Source organism: Apis florea, unplaced genomic scaffold (genome assembly GCF_048593485.1).
Source record: "Apis florea isolate Af1SG1 unplaced genomic scaffold, ASM4859348v1 contig_3158_pilon, whole genome shotgun sequence".
Lineage (NCBI taxonomy): Eukaryota > Metazoa > Arthropoda > Insecta > Hymenoptera > Apidae > Apis > Apis florea.
The window spans coordinates 3,860,677-3,884,447 of NW_028256713.1; the positions used below are offsets into that span (position 1 = coordinate 3,860,677).

The 23,771-nt window shown below is 43.7% G+C and overlaps 1 protein-coding gene across 8 annotated transcripts in view; it reads left to right on the forward strand.

Moving 5' to 3' along the window:
* LOC100863710 (protein gustavus) overlaps window positions 1-23,771 on the forward strand; it is a 201,751-nt gene that overhangs the window by 158,808 nt on the left and 19,172 nt on the right. The window contains exon 1 of one of the 8 annotated variants that reach the window (XM_012493598.3): window positions 1,967-2,384. The exons of the other annotated variants lie outside the window; for them this stretch is intronic. Coding sequence (XP_012349052.1) covers window positions 2,164-2,384 — 221 coding nt within the window. The 5' untranslated portion in view covers window positions 1,967-2,163. Of the gene's footprint in view, window positions 1-1,966; window positions 2,385-23,771 lie in introns of those variants that run through there. 8 annotated transcript variants of the gene reach the window in all.

A 23,771-nucleotide genomic window follows, 5' to 3' on the forward strand; every position in this document is an offset into this window, starting at 1 on the left:
CCCTTCTTCTCGCCAACCATTGGCCTTGAACCTCTCCTCGAGCGTGGTTCCCTCCTTCCCGTCCCTTTAAGCGGCGTGTGGAACGTCCACAGCGCGTGGAATCCGCGTGGCGAACTTTTATTCCGTGAAAACGTGGCGGCACCACACCACTCTTTTCTCCCTTTCGTCGAGGTAACAGTGCCATCGACTGCCTCTCCTCGCCCCTCCCCCTCCCCCTACCTCTTCTGTTTTGACCAGAGAAAGGGAGAGAAATTCTCGCCGCGCGACTTTATGACGTATTATTACATCGTACTTCCCGAAGATTGGAGCACCGACATGTTTCCACGGCGGGGAATAACAATTCCCCCTCCCCCCCTCTCCCCCTCTCCCCGCAAATTGGAAAAGGAAATGGACATTTGCTCGCATCTTTTTGCGTTATCTCGATGCACTCGCCGCCGTGGCGATTATCTTTTTTACGCGAGAGCGCTTCTTGGCAGGAACAAAAATTGGTCTTTCACTAGGCGCGCTCGTTAAAGAGAGTAATACGCTTCGAAAGTAAGATTTTCTTTTTTTTTTCTTTTTTCGATCAATTTTCAACGTATTGCTATAAAAAAATAAATAAATAAAACTGTTCAACGAGAAGATGGTTTCGTTGAATTTCGGGAAGTCATTACGTATGGCGCAACGTGGTACTAGTCGTCAGGCTGACTCAACATCGGAACAGCTGGTACAAGGAGAGGGATACAAGAGAGAGAGACCCTAGCGTGTGCGTCTAATATCAGATCCAAGCAGAGAGAAGGCTATAGGGACCGATCCTTCACGCTGCGTGAAAGCCTTCGTACGCGCGTATCTTTAATGAATCTCCTCTGCTATCGATTTCTCGGTAAAACCTGTCGACCATTACGAAAATCGCTCTTGCCAACAACACCGTTTTCCAATGATAAAATACGACACTGTGCCGCGTCGCCTGGTGTTGTGCACACACGATTTACGCAATTTGCAAAATATTCGTGCGTAATATACGAGAGCCTGTTTCTATCTTTCTTTCCTGTTTACCTGCGAGTGAAAAAAAAAAAAAAAAAAAAAAGGAAAGAAAAGAAGGAAAAAATTCACGTGGTATATACGGTTGTTTTGTAACGTGCGCACGATCGCTTCGAAAAATCGTCGAGGCAATTTTATGAGATAGAACCATTGCACGAATCGTGACTTCGCGATGTGTTTCTCGCACATCGATAGAGTGTACGGGCACGTTCACATTTTTCTGGGGTTAATTCGACGTCCGCCTGGATTCAGGGAGCGGTTCGCGAAACCCCACTGCACAAGGGAGTACCTTCGTATCCCTTCAACTGTTGCCCTTCTCTTTCTCCCTCATTCTCTCGTTCTGTCTCCCTCTTCGTCCGCCAGTGCGTATTCTCTGTCCTTCTTCGCTATAGTCAGTCCCTCCGGGTAAACGTTTCAGCACTGGATAGGCTTAGGCACTGGCGTAGGGAGACGAGGACGATATTGAAGCTCGGTTCGAAATCCACGGGATTATGTGCGTCGCCCTGTTAAAGCGTGTGATTTGAGAAAGTAATCTACCAGGATAGCGGGGAAATACGATAAAGTTATAAAGTTTCAAAAATTGAATGATGTGTTCACGTTGTGAGAAATGTTAGTACAATGTTGCATTATGCTTGATAAAATGGTACGAGCGAGTTAAAATGTGGACGACGAATGATATATATATATATATATATATAGTATGGTGTGATAAATTTATTTAGACATAATGGGTATATATTGTTATATGTATATGATTATACGTATATGTTGAGTAATTTTTTTATCGACGAAACGAAAAGTAGGAATTTTCTGTTCTACGCCACTGTGCGATACGTACATCATTGGTCTCGGGGCGCTCGAAGCGGTCGGTACGTGAGTGTACCCACTCCTTTTTATCCCCCCACCACTGGGCGGCGCTCCATGCGCGTCACAGTCGTCGAACGTTCACGGGCTCAGTCTTCGTTGGATCGTCGCCAAGTGTGTGTCGTAGATCGGTGCGCTCGTCTATCCTTGTGCGTCGATTCGGCGTGGTTTTTCGTTCGCCTCGCCTCTTTCTTCCCTTTTTCTCTCTTTTCCCTTCCCTTCAGTCCCCGATTCTTTTATTTCGTGTACGGACAAGGAAATCAGTGTGTTATATGTTACATGCGCGCGCAAGCCGCTCGTCGCGCAGCGGGTCGGACCAGTGGTGAAACACGACCAAGAAGAAAGATAAAAACGCTGTGTGCTTTTGTGCGTGCGCGGAGTGTGCAATATTTTGATTACATCAGGGATAAAAACACTATAGAAGCAAACACGAGGGGCATCGTGAAGCTCACCGAGCACGTCTCGCGAGATATGGATTGGGCGCTCAAGGCTCGCCGAACGTAAGTCCCAAGTCACTTTGTAGTAGCCCTCTTTTTGTTTCAAACAATCGTAATATTTTCCGTCGCGCCCCTTCCCTCGATTACTCGAGAAGGGGCTCGAAACCGTTCGATTCGATTCGATACGATTCCTTCCCTCGTTATTTCGTTCTGAAGTGATGGTGTAGGAAGACTTGGATCTGTAAATGGACGCTTTTTATACGTCAAAGGACATTCGGTTGATTCGTTTTTGAATCAGTGTCGTCGACTAGTACGAAACGGATACTCTCGTGCAGTGTTATTGATCTGTTTGTGTGAATCTTTTGTTCGAATTTCGTTCCTTTGTGCTCTTATCGAATCAAAAAAATGTGCGAAAAGTACACGTATCAAACTGTTGGCCTCAGTTTCAAGAGAAAAAATTCAAAGCGCGACGTCATCCGTGCTCGTGTCTCGAGGTCAGTGTTGTTTGCCCAGCCGTCTCGGCGCGTTGTATATATAAGTCAAGCGACTCGATAAGCCGATATGCAAGCAAAATAAAAGGCCGCCCTTATATACGTCCGTCGCTTATGACACGCCACGGTTTACCCGTGGGAATCGAGCTCAGCCATCGAAACAACCGCGAATTCATCACACCGTGAAAGATTCTACGGAAGCGCGGTTCGCGGTAATCGTCCACTCGAAGCGTGACTCAATTTGAATTTTACGAGTCCGTTGCTATTACGGATTTCTTGCTTTTCAAGAATAGCGTTTCTGAAATCTTCGCTCGTTACTGAAATCTTTCCAACAAATAAAGACGCGCTAACGCGCAATAATTAGGATTCAATTTTTCTAATAAATAACAAAAAATATCTCTCCGCAATATCTCTACATATGAAGTGAATTTCTCTTTTAAAAATCTAGGGATCGGAAAACTATTCTAACTTCCTAACTAAGTGAATTCACACGTAATGATTAGTCTCATCGAAGGTAATTCACTACACGTTCGATACGAATGATTACTCGCCTCGATCGTGGCCACGACTCGATTCTCCTTTCTCTCATTCATTATTCCTTTTAATTCCCGCAAGTTCGTTGCGTAACGCTTCGATCAATACCGACAATGTCGCGCTGTCGAAGGACGATGAAAAGAGGTTTCGCTCCTGCGACAACGCCAACGTTGTATCGTCGACATTGGAATAACCAAACCAACCGGGTAGTAGAAGCTTTCCCGACGGGATTCTCGTGGACACTAGCCGTTAAGCTACTACGTGAAACAGCTGCTCGTTGTTTAACGACACAACAGTGGTAAGTTCGCGACGCGTCCCGTAAACGTCAGGATCATGTGCATACGGTGGACGATACCGAGAACTAGGCAATGGAATAACACGCTTAGAAGACCTCGCATGTTAACAAGCTGTTACGTTCGTGCTGTGTGTTAGAGCGTTCACTGTGGATGGCTCGTTATGTTGGTAGAACTGGTTGAAACGTTATTCGGCACTCGTTGATTTAAAATACGTAAGAAAGTTTAATAACGAGGAAAAAGAGGTTAGAATGGGTAGGAAAGTATATGATTAATAGAATGATATAGAAATAATGCAATCGTAGATTTCAACAGCAGATGTATAATTCTAATACTGATTCATAATGTATGAATCATAATAATTATTTAAATTTCTATATGAACTTTTAAAATTTTTTTCCTTGCATTACTTTTATTCTGCCCGAGCTAGCTTTATTTATTTTCTCCGTTGCAAAATTTATTCAAATTTACGATCCTATACGAAAAAAAAGAATGTTTCGAAACATAGATGGCAGCAGTTGTATAAAATATCACAGAAAGAGAAGTCCGTTAACGATCTATTTAACTAGATTAATTAGAAAAGAGGATGTTTATCGTGAAAATGCGAGATTAAAACGAACACGTTCGATTAATGAACATGTTGGGATGAGACAGCAAAATTTCGTGCGGATTCAGCTATATCCATCTGGAAATTTATGGACTAGAGACGTCGATATCGACGGGAGAAAATCCTGAGATCCAAACCGAAGGCTTTTGTCGTTTGGGAGGGTAGATTTTTCAGCGATTCTTTGGGGCCGATGCTCTGACAAAAGAAATCGATGATTCGTTCCGTTGTACGCGCGATAAATTTCTCGCAGCCATGTTTGGTCGTGCAAGTTTTTCGAAAGGGAATAGATTCGTTGGAAGAAAGTTAATTTAAAAAAAAATTTGAAATTTCTATCCGAGGATTGCCAATCAGAAAATTGTACATAAAATGGAAATTCGACGTTATATTACGGTATAAATTAAAAGAAACGGAAGACAAAAAGAAAGCAATGAAAATCGGACGAAGACGGTTACTGATTCGATCCTCACACTCTCCTCGAGGGGAAAATTCGCAGAACTCTCGATATCGAACGAGGAGCCACTTCGTATTCAGTCAGAGGACTTCCTGAATATGATAATACTCGCTCGAGAACGGTAATATTCGGCGAGTCTGGCGGACAGGACAATGGTGTTCGAAGTACAGGCGTGACTGGCATAGCGCGGCCAGCCAACAGATCCATTTCCTCGAAGAAGCTTCGACTGGCAGAAACGGCCACTCTGTTCCAAGTTGTTCGGTATAGTTAGGAGATATCCTGAAGGCCAGAAGAGAGGTCGGACGTTCTTTGTTTCTCGAGTATCTGTGCGTGTGTGTGGTGATGCTTTTGGTGTAGTAACTGGCCGTTGTTGAAAATTTCGTGTAAAATAGATTGGCGGTCGTTCTCTTCTTTAAGGGCTCGTTTCTTTTCTTTTACGATCTTTCTCGGGGGTGCATGCACCTGCTAGCACCTGTTCCAACGACACGGAACACGTGCGATCCAGCGTTACTTTTCGAGCATTCTTGTTCCCAGAAAAGTATTTGGACGAATGCTGAATAGAATCGATGATTGTAGCTATTGATGTTTAAACCTGAACCCATTGTATAACTTCAACAATGCTGTAGATTTTTATAAAAATGGATTCTAAACGAGAGATTTGTTTCGTTCTTCACATTTCGCAAGTATTTATATTTTTGAATATCGCAATACAATACAATAGATTTTACAAGAAATTAAAACAAGAATCGTCGTCGAGCTTGACAAATCTTGTCAGATTATTATCGTCAAATTATAAACTGTAAATATTACATTTATCCTTTACCGTCTTGCCGTTTAACGTTGAATTGGATTAATCGGATAATTTATAATTTATTTGTAAAAATATAAGTTGTTCGATTCCAATAATATCAGTTGACGCTTACGCAAGAGGGTCGTCAAATCTATCAAATTCTCCAAGAACACCCGAAAATCCCCCCTTTCCATGAAAATTGATCAATCGGAACAGCCTTCGATTTCGCCAAACCAGTCTCGCCTTCCCCATTCGACTTCAATTTCGCCGTAATTCACCTGTTTCCCTGCCCGATAGAGGAACAGACCGCCCCACCGAAAATGTTACCCTATCCCTGTCTGTGTGCGCGTGTGTGTGTGTAGCAGAGGGTGTACCGTTACTGGCTCTTTCCTTGTTGGTCGATGCATGTGCGTGCTTCGCGAAGAACCACGGTTCGAAAGCAGCCAGCCTCGTCTCGAAATACACACCCAACCCAGGCACAGAGGTGGCGTGTGCGTTACCACACCACGTGTTGTGTGGCTCTGTGCCGTTCTTTGGTAATGGAACACCAGTCGAAAGGGAGTCGTTTCCTTTTCGACGGTGCCCTCTCCTCTCTTCTCTCCACCTCTCCTCTCCTCGTCGAGAGAGACGTCGTTAATTCCGGCGTTTCTAAAGCGCCATAGGAATGCCTCGTCGGTGGAACAAGTGCATTCTTTCTTTTTTTCCTTTTTTTATTTTATTTTTTTCATTCTTCTCCAAAAAGAAATACCCGTTGAATTCGAATCGCGAGCCATGAAATTGCGGAGAGGAGTAAATGAAACGAGTCGATGAAACACGCGGATTCGCGAAGAGAGAACGTGGTGGTGGTTTATTCTCTCGAATTTTGTCGGGTGAAAAGTTGCTTGATCGTTATTTTCTGATGAATAGAGAAAATAGTGTCTCTCACGATGTTTTGTACGAGGAGGAGGAGTATTCGAGTTTCGGAAATATCGATGAAAATTTATCGTGACGTAGAAGTGGTTCAAGTTTCCCTGGTGAAGGAACATTGAACAGTGTCTCTTGAGATTTTGTGTTTTCCATGACGAAGTTTGGATTTCGCGATATTGTTGAATCCATTCGTGAAATATAGAAGTGGTTGGAAGTTTGAAACCGACAGCGAGATCTCTCGAGATCTTTCTCGTCACGTTATTTTTCTAACGTTAGAAATGTTAAAATTGGATTAGAAATGTTGAAACGAAGAAGAATCTCTGAGATTTCTTTTTTTAATTTTTTCAAAGTTCTTCGCGTACACTTCGTTTGCTTCATGCTCGAATATGAGAATAATGAAAAACGTTAATGTCCGATTCAAATAATTTAACGGCTTGATCGGGGTTAACAACAGTTTTCAACGACACTGTGAACTTATTTTTCGAAAAGTTTAATTTCGAGTCTTCTTTTCGATTCAGGCCACGATTTGAATAATACCATCGCTCTTTCTCTTCACCTTTGACATTTCGAATCGAACTATTTATTTTACTCCCGCACTATCTTCTTCATATACCACAGTAACGATTTGACTTGTTAAAACACATTACCCGGTTCTTTCTCTCTTTCTTTCTTTTTCTTTTTTCCATTCCACGAAGTTTAAAAAACTTCCTTTTCAAAACGCGTGGAGTTTTCAAATATTTCGAAACATCTCTCCGAAAGGATGAAACACCAGATAAGATCGTTCGATTAAAGGGCGGAATAATAATCCCAACTTACTTATCTCTCTCAGCGTAACACAGAAACCTTCTTCCTCGTTGAAATGGTCCAATTTCTAAAATCAACGAGCAAGGCTCTCGTATTTTCTCGAACCTCGAGATCGAATGGTTTGAAACGGGAATTCTACCTGCGAAACGAGAAACTGTGGAAATTAGAGCGGCTCGAATTCTCGAAACGACCTAACCTCGATCGTTCCAAGTCGGTCTTTTTCGTCGAAACGAAGAACGGCGGGAAATCAAGGCGAAAGAAAAAGAGGTGGAAAATAGAAGGATAAAGCGGAGAGAGGGTGTGTATGGAAAGAGAGAGATCGAAAGGAGTGGATGATGGCACGGGTGGGCGTCGGTTTATATTTATGCGCGAAAATAGCGTCGCGAGCGTCGAGCAGGCTTTAGTCGAAGTTGAGCGCGCTCTTAGACCGTGTCGTCATCGAGTAGCAGCTGTTTTCATTCAGCCTCGCCCTTCTTAGTTGGCGACTTCCTTTGCAGCACTTTTAATTAACGTGCACAAACCACGCTTTCTCCTCCTCCACACTCTCTTTCTCCTTCTCTCCGCCATCCTTTTAACAACGTCTTCTTCTCTTTGCGAATTTTCTTTTTAACCCACCACTCCCTAATTCCTCTTCTCTCTTTTTTCGCAGTTTTTGCGACCTCTCAATTACCTCCCTCCCTCCTAGCTTCTCGCGAAGCGTTAACGGATCGACGCAACAACAGTCTCGTCAACGAAAATCCACGATTTTTCCTCTTTCTCGGGAAAATCGCAGAGGAGACAAGAGATTTTTCTTTTTTTTTTTTTTTCCTCCCCCCTCTTTTCTTTTTCAGACAGTCCTAATCGCGGTTTTCGTCTTGGTCGTTCTTTTCGAGAGACGTTAACGAATCGAGGATCGACATCTCGCGAGAGTCCACAATTTTAGCAATTTCTTCTCCAAAAATATTCTTCTCGAAAAAGAAAAAAGAAACGAAAAATCGAAAGCGAGAGAAAGGACGAAAGATTCCGAGATTGCTTTAGCAATCCCTCTTACCTTGCGCGAGGGCATCAACGGGTCACTTTTACGACACACGCTCATCAAAAATATATTGCGCAATTTTTTTTTTTTTTTTTTTTTTTTATTATTTCCATATCTCTCGAAGATCGAAAACGAAGAGGAGACAAAAGATTTCGCAAAAAGCAAACAGCCGAGGCAAAGTGGAGAACCCTGTTACCATCGAGTCTCGGCCTTGAACGAAGCTAATTATTTACCAAAGAGCGTGCAGAATATGCACTTGCACGTCGAAGCTAAAGAAAGGCAACCAGCCGAGCAAAATATTGAACTTAATTCTCTCTCTCTTTCTCTCTCGTAAACGTCGTCATCCTCGAGTGGGTCGTCGAAGGGGAACAAGGGAACGTTTCAAAGAGACTTCTCATGAAGTTACCCAAAGACACATCAGTCTTACGAATTACTTACTCTCTCTCTCTCTCTTTCTAGATATATTTATTTACCATATAAACCCACGCGAGAAAGATACAACGTCCATGCAACGCCCGCCACGTTATTAATGACGTAATTCTTGACACAATATCCTACATCTGTGGAAGAGAGGGGGGAGAGAAGAAAGAGAGAAAGATTCTTTACGCTCATACTTCAGCCGGTTAATTAAAGTCAGCAGCCCCCTTCGTCCTCAGGTCTGCGTTAATTGCCCACCACTCGGAGAGGAGACCGAGGCGTCTGCCGACGAGAGGCTAATTTAATTAACGTCCCAAGCTTTTTCGGCTTTTTCCAAGGATTTCCCTCGTCGACCAAGTGTGGAACGCTTTGATACGTCCGTTTCTAACGTCTGGACGAGAGAGAGTGAAAGAAGTGGACGAAAATTTTTCGTGCACTTTCCTAAATATTATTCTCGCAGTTGGAACGCAGAATTATTCTCGAAGAACGGCGAGTGAAACCGGTCGAGAAAGTTGAAACGTTTGGCATTTTTCGCGGAATCGTTGAACGATTCGCCGAGGCAGGCACACTCGAGAACACTCGTCCTCGCCGTGCTAGTGTCGGAGGCCACGGAGTGACGTGGATGGCGCGTTATCATCTCGCCAAGCTTTTACGGCGGCCAATCAGGAACCTCGAAACGCATTTCTAACGAGCTCTAATTGGAAGCTTGGACCCTCGACGTCCGTCGTTTAGAGGCTCGAGAAACGAGCCTCTACGACCCGCCACCGGACGCCTTTCTTCTTTTTTTATTCTCTCTTCCTTTTTCCTCCCTTTTTCTTTTTCATTTTTTGGGTATACGAATTTTCAATCGGGGATTGATTTTGACATGTGTGAAAGTTATTCGTGATATTCGAGCGCGTTTTCTAAACAAAATCATTCAAATTTTACCGATCTTGCCAGAAGAAATAATAATAAAATCGTAATTATCGATTAATCGAAACGATTTGCTTCACACGAATGGAAAGAAAAATATAGAACATATTAGAGTATATATATTTTGTCACAATTTGGAAATAATTTTCCTCTCCGAGCGATATGACGGGTCCAAGTTGGAGCGGCTTTCCTCTCGCCTGCCTCAGTTTTTACGCAACGTTTGTCTTGGCACGTTCCCGCTTTCGAGGCCGCGAAATTTATCGATCCATTGGCGCCGAAACGGTCTTCCGGTTCGGAACAAATGGCGGCAATTCCCTGCGAATTTAAATACAATCGGCGACGCTGTTGAAACGAGGCAGGCGATAAATCGGCACACCGGCTCGTTTCGCTCGACTTTTAGAACGATTCCAGATCGGGCTCCGTTCTTGCCTCCTCCTCCTCCTCCTCCTTCTTCTTCTTCTTCTTCTTGGTCGGCGGTGACCCAGTGCGCCACCAGATGCCCGATAACGTATCTGCGTCTTGAAACGGAAATATCGACGCCGCTCTTCTCTTTGAATCGCGCCTCCTCGCCGTGCAACTTCGCGGAGGATGTCGATTAATGCGACACGGTCGGTTGCCCGGTTCCTTGAAACCGTTCCAGATTGTTTCTAAATCGATTCAAGCGGCTGTCTCTTCGAGAAATCGATGGAAATTCATCGATTCGTTTTCTTTTGATCTAAAACTGCGTTTCTTTTTTTTGACTGCGGATTTTATATATATATATAATATATATATATATTTGCTTTATTCTTCGTTTAATAATATTCTGTTGATTTTTTTCATAAATTCGAATTTTGCATAAGCGTGTAATACATTAATATATTCTAATGATCGTTAAAGTATATACCCCTGATTAACCAAGCCTCTTGCCAAACCGCCTTGTTATTCGCGATTATAATTTTTAATATATGATAAGCTTTTAATTTAACTAGGTCGTAATTATCCACGATCTCGAATAATCATTCTTCAATTATTCATACAGTTCTGTTTCAACGTGAGAAAACGAAATGACGATTGTTTAACTCACGATGTTAACAATAGTTAATTTAACAAAGCGTGACAATGTAAAATTAATAGAATTTTAATGCAAAATATTTTCAATCCTTCCAACTTAATAAATACAAAACACGTACGATGTACAATACTTCGATTAGATGGCCAAAGCGATCAAACGTAGCCTGCAATTATCCCAATCATCGAAGACGAAATGAATCTGCTCACCTTTGCCGCTCTTTTGACTCGGTTCAACCATCTCTCCGTTTCAACTCTCCAAAAGATCATCGTGGTGGTGTGATCTTTCGGTTTTCTCTCGCGCGTTTGAAAAAAATTCAACGCGCGTACGCCGCGGCAGGGGAGGGAGAAGAAAAGAGTAGCTGTAGCTCAGAGAGGGAGAGGCTTTTTCGTAAGCGGCGATAAATATATTTCCAAACATACACGAAACGGGCTGGAACGGCGGCGCATTGCCGCTACCACTACCGGCGATTGACCCATTTGTGAAACTCGCGCGACTCGCGTTGCCACACACCTTTTTGCCGTGCCCGAGCTCGATTATTACAACACTTTTACGAATTACACATTGCCGCGCCGCGGGAGGACAGGGCCGTATCTGTCTCTCTCTCTCTCTCTCTCTCTCTTCAACAGCCAAAACTTGAGCTCGAGAAACGATCGAAAACGTCGCGGAGAACGGTTTGTTTTCGATGAACGGAATTGGAGGAATTCGAACGGAATGGAAACGGTGTATAGGTACAGGTGGCTGGAGAAGAAAAGTTTAGTTAGTTAGAGGGATTCTTAGTTTCCGATGAAAATCTATTTTCCAGGGTAAATTCGAAAACGAGAAATCGTTTCTCCTCTCCTCTTTCCAGAATTGCGATCAAATTTGAGAGCCGCGATGTTGAATCGAAGAGTAGAATTTTTGCTCTCTTTGAAAGTCGTTTTTTTCTCCCCATTCTCGCAAGGGATCAAATTTTGAGAAAGGAAAATATCGAATCGAGCGATGATTCGATATTGTATAAAAAAAGCTCGTTTTTTCTCGCGCTCGAACGATCGTATTCGAGAATGAATTGAATAGGGAGGAGGAGGAGGGAGGGGGGTGGGAGGGGGACGGAAGTTTGAGCGATAATTTGCGACGAAAATTTTAATCGAATTGTTTGAACAACAATGTAGGAACGTTAGGAACGTCGATTGACCACGTATAATTTTTGACACCCCAAAAAACTTGAATACAATAGCCTTTTGTCGGCCGGAAGTCTTGTTGTTGGTGCTCTTACAATAGAATATATTAAAGAAAAGAAAATCTTATTAAGAATAATAAATCATAGGAAGGAAGGGAAGTTGCATACATTATTTACGACATTCATTAACCCTCGTCCAGGTGGCACTAGGTCACTCAGAGTTTCATAACTTGGATTTAATTTTTGCATCGCTATTTCCACGATGCAAAATACAAATTCTTGATTTTTCATTTTCGCTCGAAACGAGCGTATCCTGTTTAAAACGTACAATTTTTGCCCGAAACGACACCTTCGTTCCCCTTTATCTCTCCGTATCTTCTCATAAATAAACCCTATTTATACATCTCTCTTATCTGCATTCTAATTTATCCGTAACAGTACCTCGTATCATTCTCTCCCATGACAATCTTCCATTTCTCAAACAATGCCACTCCGACTCCCATCGTCTCAGAATTCTTCCATTCTTATTTTCATTGCCTCCATTGAAACTGCGATTTCAATTAGATTTCCATCGGTATGTTCGAGACCGCCTCTTCCAAGAATTAACACGTCCGCTGCAGCAATTAGAATCGCGAACGTGGAATGAAACCGTGATTTTTCCTTTTCTTTTTCTTATTTAACAACGATCGACAGGAGAGGAGGAGGAGGAATTCCTGAAAACGCGGTTCGCGTGATAACGCGGTGAAACGAAGCTGTTGCTCCGACCGACGACTACAAAGGCCTTTGTACGATTTCGTGGCGAGAGCTACGTAGTAGAAGCCGGTATCGGTCAGAGCCCTCGGTGTAAGCGGCTTTATCGAGCAAATGCGATACACGGGCCGATAAAACGCGTATCGGCTCGTGTAATTTGCCGCCTGCATTTTTCCAGAACGAGCCAACCTCTCCCCGCTAATGGCGCGGCTCTCGATACTCGATTTTTCGAATCACGGCCGATCCCTTCTCAACCCAATCTAACCTTTCCTTCTCTTCTCGTCTGGCGACCAATTATTCGAGTATTTATCGAAAGAATGGAGAATTCAAGCTGTAGATTTCGATATAATGGTAACAATATCAGTGAATAGAATCGAAAGCAAAGAAAATAAAAATGTACCTTCAAAATACAATCTTTGGGAAAAATTATTTCATCTAATAAATTGATCCTTCGAGATTTTCGAAAGGGAGTTCATAAGTGAATGATAAAAAAGTAATCTAAATAATCGAGTATCATTTACCTCGTCCAAGTAGCCACGTTGTACCCACGATTCTTCTTTCGCTAAGAATCTGATGAGAAAAGCAGATCGGGTCCCGTTATCGGCCCCTTCAACTTTGACTCTCTATATTGAAACGAAAAAGAAAAAAACCGACCGAAGTTCTGGGCTCGAAAGTCGATGCTTTTGGAACGACTCGTAGCGGAGAAAGGGCACGCGCCTTTCGGTGTCGGGGACACGCGCGCGATGGAATCTCGTAAAGCTGGCCCCGATGTATCGCAAGTTAAAAGTGAATCTTGTTGAAAAACACTATTGGACGGATATTGTCCCGTTATATTGTCCATTATTGGTTGGAAACGTGGTGCGAACTTTACTCGTTCCGATTAAATCTAAAAACTTGGCGTCGTTTAATTTAAATATCTTATTATGTAAATAAAGAGAAAAAAATATATATGAGGTTAGGTTAGGTTAGGTTAAAGCGAGATGTAGGTTAGCTAGGAATGAGAGCAGAGCAGCTTAAGTAAAACTGGTAATATTAGAATATGTTATGCAATTATAAAGTAGGTGATTAAATAGGAATGATAATATAAAACTACATAATATAATAGCGTACAAATACACTCGTTATATACATTTGTGTTACATTTAAATCGAGCAAAAGTGTTATAAATGTGATACATGTGTATAAACAAAAATATGAACGATCAAAGCCACGCGATCTTTACGAGACGAAATATCTTGATCTTCGCGATCTAAAAGAAAATATATATATATATATATCTAAAAATATAAATAATCAGAAAGGAAAATTCTTGAAACGAAATAAATTTCGAAACGTATCGAAACAACACGATCAAACAAGAGCACATCCCTCGAAAATATAAACGTTTCGAACGAATGGCCTAAAATTCGTTCCAGTGCACGGAATGGAAAGAAGTAAACCGTGTCTCGAAGAACAAAGGAAGTCTGGAGTCGATAGCGTATTGCGCAAGCGAATCGTTCGCTCGGCAAATTGACATTTTCCGTGGGACACTTGTGTGCACAAGAGGAAGAGGAGCATCGTGTGTGCACACGCAGAAGGCTAGCGCGAAGGTCGTGGGACTGGTTGCGAAGCTCTGCGCCTTTGCGAAAGGCGGAGAGACACGCGTTTCCGGAGAGGAGAGCTCCTTTGAGAGGAGCCGCGACGTGGGCAGAAGAGTTAAAGAGTCTGAGAGGGGAAAAAAGAGGAGATTTCACCGGTGAAAGAGAGGTGGTCGAAGCGAGAAAGCGATGGAGGATCGTTGTGCTGGATTCGTCGCCTTCTCGCGCGTGCGTTCGGAACGCGTTTATCAGGAACGCGTTTCGTCACCGATCCATCTTTTCCTTTCTTCCACTCCGGTTGAGAAACGTTGCTCGCGCCCAGCTTTGGACGTGCGCCGATCCGAAGAATGGATTCTTTCGATGAAAAGGTTTCTTCTGCGCGATGAAGAAAAGAATTCCATTTTCTGATCCACGCCTTGCGCAATCGACCGGTGTGGAAGAGTCGCCAGAGTTGGATCGATTGTTTCGCTTTATCGTCGTCTTTTCGTCGAAGAATTTCGTGGAAATTTTGAGAGAAAAGAGAAGGGAATATAATCGAGATGGGAGAATATGAAAAATATCTGAATCGATTGATCGAGAATCCTTCGTCTCCTCGTTTTTGAATGATAATTCGCCGATGAATGTTTGAATCTTCGTTCCTCTCACCGGATAAAAAATTCCAAGAATATCTAAGAAAATTATAAACAAATCGCAAGATCAAAAGAATGCGGCAAGTTTGCAATTTCACGAGCGAACGAGTCTCTCCTTCGGAAGGATTAATTGGTTCCCACATTCTCTGATACCAGGGGCGAAACTTGTTAATCGGGCTGAAATATTCGAACGGCCAGGTCGGCGCATTAGAAAATGTTTCGATCACAAAGAGGGCCAGACCCCTTTGTTGGCGAAGGAAGGCTCGAATCGTTGCTGCACGGGCCATTTCGTCGTTTCGTTTCTCTCTCTCTCTCTCTCTCTCTCTCTCTCTCTCTCTCTCTCTCTGTCTCTCTTTCCTCTTTCTCTCTGCCTTTTATGATTCGTTTTTATTTATCGTCGAACCCGAAAGTCTGGTTCACAATGGTCCCGTACGCGGTATGCGGGCTTGGAATCGTTGTTCGTCCCACCCTCTTCGTCCCTCCATCCGTGTGTCTCGCTGCTTCTTTCTTCCCTTCGAGTCCCGTCGAGTCTCGACGAACGACGACGGGAGAGAAAGAGAGAGATGAAAAATCGACGTTGCCCCTCCCCTCCCTTTTTGTGAAATCGTTTTTTCCGGGCCACAGTTACCGAGAGATGTCTATCTTTCGACGAATTAGCATCCAGCGACCTTTTCGCTCCGCTCCGTTACCAATCTCTCCCCCTGGTTAGATCTCGATCGTGAGCCGATATCATTCGTAAATTCGCCAGCCAATCAACGGTGTCCGGCTTTCCCTTTCCACGGTGGAAAGGTTGGAGAGGCCAGCCGATTTTCTGTTTCGTCATCGCCTCGCAAAAACTCGGAGCAATGCCTATTTAAACGAGAGGAATCGTTTCGATGCAACTCGAAATTGCAGAAGACGCAGAGAGCATGATTCTCTTGTCTTCTGCCCTTTAAGCAAATACACCGTGGCGCACCGTGATCCTCGATAATTGCAAAAGCTACGATTTTATTCGGGGACAAGCAACGATCGATCGAGCAATGAGATATTCTCTCATCGCCGTGCACAAAAAATGGTGGGTTTGGAGTTTTGGAATTGAGAAAATCGGTCCGCGCAACGGCGAATAGAGCCTGTTCCAAGAGCGGAACACCCGTTTCTCGTCTCTCTCTCTTTCTCTCGATGATCTCTCGAACCCGCTCCGCGCCGTGTTTTTCGTAACGCGTCGCGCAACGCGGCTCCGATCGACAGGTTTCCTTTTTGAATTCTTGGCCGAAGGTTTCTTTCGGCCGAGACCCTTTCGCAAAAGCTTCGTTCGAGCGGTTGTTTCGCAAAATTTCAGCCGCGCATATTCGCGGCTCCTTTACAATTAGTGAAAGGAGAACTTGTGTCGTGATTTCGTCACGTTTCGTCGACGAAATGCTCGAGCGACCGATCGCCACTCTCCTCCGCCTCTTCGATTCTCTTCCAAAGAAGAAATCTCATTCTTCGCTCCGTTCTTGGAGAGAGAACGAGCCTAAGTGAGATTCTCGTCGGTTATTTTTCGCCAAGTGGACGACACGAGTGTGTCGAGAGATGTAACGGTCAGTTGAACAGAGTGGCAGGTTCGGATTATGGAATCTGTTTAAAAATAAAATTCCCTGTTGCGTTGAGAGTGAAATTTATCATCGAACAAAAAATCGTTCTTAACGGCAATTTTTTTTTTTTTTTTTTTTTTTTTTTTGCAAATTTCATCCTTTGTTTTCGCCACGATGTGAATACGTGTTTCGAGAGTTTATTAGTATTCGTCGCCAATATCTGAAGAATAATTTGAATACCTCGGACGTTCTTCCGTTCGAGAAGATTTCTTCGTTGTGATAAAATAATGAGATTGTGGAGATAGAAGGTGTCTTATCGCCGCAACAAGCGAATCCGATCGATCGTCGAAAGCGATCCATCCATCTGCATCCATCGACGTGACGCTCGTTTGTATACACCGCTCGCGAAACAATAAGATTCGAAAGGGAAACTGGCAAACGAGGACACCGCGATCTCGTAATTTTCATCCTTCTCTCGAAAGATCATGCTACCATAAGAAGGCTGACGTCTCGATGGCGGCAGGTCGCGTTTATCGCAATCGATGGATCGTCGTCTTGACTCATTCACAGGGAATGCCGAGTGACGACGGAAGGATCGATGTATGAAACAACGATGGAGAAACGATTCTGTAACGATTCTGGCCGAAAAAAAAAAATTCAACCTCTTCGCCGAGAAGCCGCGATGAATATTGATGAAATTAAATATGAGAAACTGGCCGCTCGTTTTCGAGGAAATCGATCCTCGTGATACAACTGAGAGAGAACTCGTTAAGAACTCGTGGAATTAATCTCGCAGAGAGTGATGATGATTCACGAATACGTCCATAGAAAGATTGAAATCATTGGCATTAAAAAAAAAAAAAAAAAAAAATGGACAAAATACGTTACCATAATTCGTTTAAAATTCGATCTTTTTATGGTTAAATCAATGATCTCCCCGATATTTATCGCGGATATAATAATCACAGAGAAGATCGAATCGAAAGACGAAAAGAAAGGAGAGAGGAGGGGAGAGGGAATGATTTGGAAACATCATCTCGCCTGTCTCGTCAGTCGGAGCACACACGGAGAAAAAGGAAGAGGTGGTAGAGAGAGTGGAATCGTTGGGTGGAAAAAGGGACCGGGGAGATAGGCCGCAGGTTCCACACAAAGAGGACAAAGGCCCAGATCTGGCCGCGCCTCTGGTGGCCGTCTCGAAAGAATTTCACCACACGGAGGGGCGCGTAGAGGGGGGAGGAGGAGTAGGAGGGAAGAGGAGGAGGGACAGAGAAGGAACGCTTCGTGTTCGTGATAAAGCCGCGAGGCTCTCGCACGTGTGTGCGTGCCTCGTATCCGTGTGCCTCGTCCATGGAATACTTTCACTGGTTTCACGGCCAACAGACACGTTTACACGATGCTAATAATACGGCGCAGCCGTTGGTACCCGTTTACTACGCCCGATTCTCTTCTCGCGTATCACGATCCTGCTCTCGTAGGTCGTTCCACGTCGTTTCGTCTCTCCTGTTGTCGAGAGTTGGAAGCTGGAACGGCTCGATCGGTCGACGAACTTCCGTCGAACAACAACCGATCGATCTTCCTTTTCGCCGATCTTGACCTCGATCCAATTCGACAGGATTTTAAGGACTCATCCTTAAGTTAATTTCGAGCGTGTTCAACGAGCAATTTACTTGATATACTTGGTAAATTTTTGGATTTTTAGGTAGTTTCTATCCCTTCGGTTTTTTGTTTAAGAGAGATTTATTTATTTATTTATTTTCTTTTTTTGAAATTGATTAAGAGATTCTTGGGGAGGAGGAGGAGGAGGAGGAGGAGGAGGGAGTCGTCTCGAGTGGAAAGAAGGTTTGAAAGAAGCGGCGTGCAACCTCTCTGTCTGTGCGTGGCATAATTGGCACATGCAACCAGGAAGAGGAGAGGGTGCTTGCTATTGTGTAGTCCTGGTAGCAGGATGTATCGACGACACGTCGCGGCTGTACATCCGCCGGAAGAAGCTTCTCTCTGTCTTCGATGAGGTTGCATTCAGGGGAACCGCTATATCGATACCCCTGATCCCATTCTCTTTTACTCCATTTTTATTTCCTCTCCCTTCTTTCTCTTTTATTCTACTTTTTCCCCCTCTCTTTTCTTTTCGTTCGATCGTATTGAATTTCATTTTTGAGGAAATTTCGTCGTCAAAGGAGATCGATCGCCTTTTTCCAAGATTCAAAGTTTCGTCAATCGTTTCTTCAATCCCACCCTCTTCCCAAGTTGCGAAACAACGTTCAAACAAATTTTTCCACCGCGAAGTTTACTCTCGGTGGACTTAGGGTTATCTTGGATTTCTGAGAACATCTGTTTCTGCGTTAACGTTTCGTTGGCCGTCCGATTATCACGAACGTTCGAAGAAAGATCGTCTTTGTTCACGGGCGGAGCCAGGTAAACCGAAGATATCTCAAGGCCTTCCAAAAATTCTGACCGGCACGATCGACACGCTAAAAGCTAGGCATTCAAAACGTGTTATCGCCTGTACGTACGTATTATAATAGACCAGCCGATTCGAATAGGGGTGGAGGGGATAGTAGAGTCGGTTTCCGAGAAAGGCGATGAATGTCTGATAAATTTTTTTTCAAGCATTTAGTTACCGCATACGAGCTTCTTCCGGTGTTGGCCGTCTCATCATAAATTCCAGGGTTCACAATTTCCTGCTCGATTCCGCGAATCTCTAACGCGCGAAGCCTTCCCTCTCTCCCCGATCAGAATTCGTCCCTTCGATAACTCTTTCTCTAAAAATATACTACATATCGTTTCTCTCTTTTCTAAAAAAAAAAAAAAAAAAAAAAAAGAAATACGAAAATTCATCACGAGCAGCAATCTATCGAGACGTGGAACCGATGAAAATTCACTAAAGACAAAGAACATTCCTCGTTGGCAGTGTTCTTTCGCAAAAATCAGCCGAGTTGTCCTCGAAACTCATCAAGAGTCAGGAATGGAATGACACGGAACGGCAGTTGGCCGCCGACGGACGTACTAATAAGCTTTTGGTTATTCACGGACACGTGCTGCTCGTTGTCGCTCATTAAATTAGGTAACAATCGGTGGAGGAACGCTTGTTCCACCTCCACCTCCACCTCGCGCGGCCACCTTCTCGGTTACTACTTTACCATCTCCTCTCTATCCGTCTCCTCTCTCTCTCTCTCTCTCTCTTTCCCGCTTCGACGTCTCTTCTCTCCTCCGCGTTCTCCGGTTTGTCCCGTAGTGGGGTGGTGGCAAGGATGTGTTGTGTGGAAGCCAAGGAAGGCAGGCACACACGGTGGGGTCGGGTACCAGACAAGGTCACGGCTACCAACTGCTAGTTTCTTCTCCTTCTTTCTCCCCCCAGATCTCTCTCCTTTCCTTTCTCCCCGTTTCTGCCCGTGTCTCTCCTTCCTTCCTCTCGGCTCTCTCTCTCTCTCTCTCTCGGCTGCCTCGGTTCACGTCCCTTTCCCCCTTCGAGGCGAGCAGCCATCTTGGGGAATGTGTAACGTCATCGAATGCACCGAGAATAACAATAAATTATATCTCTCGGCCGCCTCCTCTCACCTCCTCCTCGCTCTTTCCACGATTTTACCTGCGATTTAATCGCTATGCAGGTATACTGTCATCTTTTAGGACCGACTCTCCCTCGAGTTTGCCACTCGTTTCTTACGTTACGCTCGTTCGAGGATATCCGTGTAATCCTTGCGCATTTCGTTGTTGGACAAGAGAAACCACCGTTCCGAGAATTTGGAAATACTGGAAATTCGTTCGAAGAAGGAGGGTGGCCACGTCCCCTTGTTTCCATCCCCGTGGTCGATAGGGAACGCGATAATCTCGATGAAAAACAAATTCCAAAGGGACACGCACCCGTGGGAAGGGATAAAATAGAAGTTGAAGAACGAGCGAGAAGATTTTTCGCGAGTTATCTCCCCTGTCTCCCTTCTCCTTGTCCCCCCTCCCAAATTCAAGAATAGCATCCTGGGATATCTTGTTTGCTTTCCGAGAAAAAGTGTATATATATATCCTGCTTTTTTCTAAGATTTTTTTAAATCAGCCAGTCAAATCTCTTACTTGATTGCCTATATTTAAAGATTACACTTTTACGAAGGAATAAAAAGTAATGTTTAAATAACAATTACTTTTCAAGAAAAATAAAATATGCGAGATGTTCGAAGAAACTTCAACAAGATTCCGCACTGTTTCTTAACAATAACGTTCTTTAAAAAGGAAAAAAGGAGAGAAGAAAGGGGAAGGAATTTGGAAATAAATTTGGACTCGTTCTATAACGTACGATCACCTCGATCTAAGCGAGCCATCTCGACATGATTATCGCGCGTAGTGGGGGTGGCGCAGGCACCTTAATCCACGGAGGCAGAGAGAGAGAAAACAATGGTGATTGTCTCGAAACGTTTACAGCCTAATTATGTGAACACGGGGCCCGGCCATGGTGGAGTAACAATGCTATAACTCGTAACAATGTACGATTGTTCATTGTCTGCCCGTGCCCCTTCGCTTTTCTTCGCGTGTGCACACGCGCACCCCTCCTAACCCCGTCGTACTTGGTCGCGACTACCTCTTCAGCCCCTCTTCCCATCTCCTTAAATCTCCACACAATTCGAAATAACCCTGGATCCTCTCCACAAAACTCTCTCGTTCATCTCTCCAAATGATATTGGACTCGCGATATCCTAAAAAATCTGGTTAAATCTCGAATAAGAAACTCGAAGAAACTTTCATCATCCAATGATTATTTGAAGTATATCTCGATGAAGTATATCTGCTTGGAAACTTTCATCACACCGCGAAGAATATTTCGATTGTCCTGAAGAAATCTGTTTAAATCTCTGCGCTAATTCTGAATAATTAGAAAGACTTGATATCTCACTCGTATCGACACCACGATTGTATCCTAGAAATCTGTTTAAATACTCCGATATACTAAGATACTTCTGAAAAAAAAAAAAAAAAAAAAAAGTCAGAGAAGGCAGAGAAATGACAATTAATCCTCCATGGAAATTACCTTGTAACGTTAGATCCACAGTGAGATTCATCATTTCCTGCGATTCCAAGTTTGACTCGCGTTTTCCACTCTCGGCCAATCGGCGGGGGACGGTTTGGGAGCAACTGATCCAAAAATTACCGGTCTAAATACGAAACGAGTGGCGCGCAGCAGAGAGGTGACCCAGGGATACGCGCGACCTCGAACCTCCTCTCATAGGCGCTCGCTCGTGACTCGTTCCACGGCTTCTCTTCTCTCCCTCTCCCACGAGAGGCGTGCCGCCGCTGCAGCCCCGGTCTCGCAACATCCGGCCTGTCTTCCAAGGCCACGCAAGATCACAGAAATCGGGTCGTTGAACCAAGCCAGCCCCGATGCTTGTTGCTCCCCAAGATGAAACGGGCGGCGGGCGCCAAACGGAGATAAACGGCTCGCCTCGTTTGATACGAGGTTGCCTTTTGTAAAGATAAGGGGCGATAACGATTGCCTGCCCCGGCTTGTTGAAAAGCGAGAGCCTTTCACCTCGCTCGCTTTCTTTCCGAGGAAGAGGTGGAGAGAGAGAGAGAGAGAGGGAGAGAGGGAAGGAATGCGGAGAGATTGAATTTTGTCGGGAAGGAAAGGATTGCTTTTTGGGTGGCACGATCGATTATACATCGTGTACGAATGCGCGATCAGATTGGGATAAATGTATCGATACGATTGTAGGGGATGTGCCCGAACACGGATGAAATTACGCGAAATTACGTGTCTCTCCTCTCGAGCGAGACAAAAAAGACGCAGATTGTTATGCAATTATTTCTTTCGGAAACAATTTTTCGGAACGTAATATATTTGGCTCTCCTTTTTACACGTTATTTTTTAACGTGTTATTCAGAGTTACGTGACTTTTAACACGTTTCACTTGTATTTATAAACGGTACAATCAATTTTAAGAAAATATTTCTTTTTTTCTTCTTCTTCTTCTTCTTCGATTTTTCTTTCTTATGCGCGCGTCAAATAAAATGTGTTCTTTATCGAATGCATTTCTACGCTTTCTACTTCGTTCGCATTACAATTTTAATTCTTTCTTTCTTTCTTTCTTTCTTTCTTTCTTCGCATATTTCCATCCAAAAGAGATCCTTGCCACACGATTATATTCCGATTTCCCAATTTATCAAAAGCATCATTTCCCTAAAACTAATATCGCGTTTTATTAAACAACCCATCGTCTTACTATTCATTAAAAATCGGTAATTCCATTGGAATAGAAAAAAAAAAAAAAAAAAAGTGGACGTCGCTCGAATAGCGTGGTTGTTGCACCAGTGTCCACGAAGGGTTGTGGAATTCCAACGGAAGGAAAAAACGTGGAACGCACGTAACAGGAGCAATTTATCCTCGATTTCTTTTCCTACTTCCGCGATAGGAGCCGCCGAAACCCTGTTTGTTCTGTTCCTTACCAACGTTTCACGTGTCCTGAAAACGGCTTACGTATCGTTCCACCAGCCAGTAGACGATTAGCTGCCGCGTCGCGTGATCCTGCCTCGTTACGACGGGAACGCCGTCACAGTTCTCGGCCAGAAAAGAACGTTGCCTAAGCGAAGGATAAGTTTCTTGCCGTGAACTTTGCCTTCCGTTTCAACGGTGGAAACCGGTCGCGAACAACGCCGCTATTGGATTCTTGTTCCCGTGCTCAGCCACGAGTATATGGTAATTTCGGCCTCCTCGAGGGGAGGGGGGGGAGTAGAAATAGTTTTTCGACCAGTTTTTTTTAAACGAATTATCGGAAAACGAGGGATCGGGGTTGAAGAGAACGCTGCGTCGATATTGCTGCGCGATAATCGCGTGGTCTTTTTAGACGATTGCGTGCAGAAGAACTCTCCTGTTTGTTTGAATAACAATTGCGAAAAAGTTTGAAATGCGACGCATTTGGATAATGCGTGGTATACATCGAGGCATAAAAGTGCAAGAAAGTTCAACTATTGGAATTGAAAATTGGGAATAACGAAAGAAATCGGAAGGAGAAAGGACATCGTTGGGAAAATTATACGATGTTCGAGAATTTCTATGGCTATTTAGACAAGAAATAGAAGGGCGAAAGGAAAAATTATATCCGAAAAAATTTCCTTATCTATAAATTTGTTCTCTCTCTCTCTCTCTCTCTCTCTCTCTCTCTCTCTCTCTCTCTCTCTCTCTCTCTCTCTCTCTCTCTCTCTCTCTCTCTCTCTCTCTCTCTCTCTCTATTTATATTATAATGAAGATTGGTGCCGTAATGAATTGTGAAAAAGGGTAAAATGAAAAATGTGAAATCCGTTACTACAAGTGGCAATATCCAATGTTAATACGAGACGGCTTTATAAGAAGTTTATTGTTCGTGTTTAAGTGGCCAAAGATGATCATTCTTTTAATTCTTTCGCTGTCGAGTCGAGTCGCTTTGCGAGTTTGCGTGTTTAAAGAAATCCATTGAAAGAACCGTTCGATGTTACGCAACGACGAATCAGGTTCTCTGGCAGATATCTTAAACGAAGGAACGTGGAAAACTGATTTG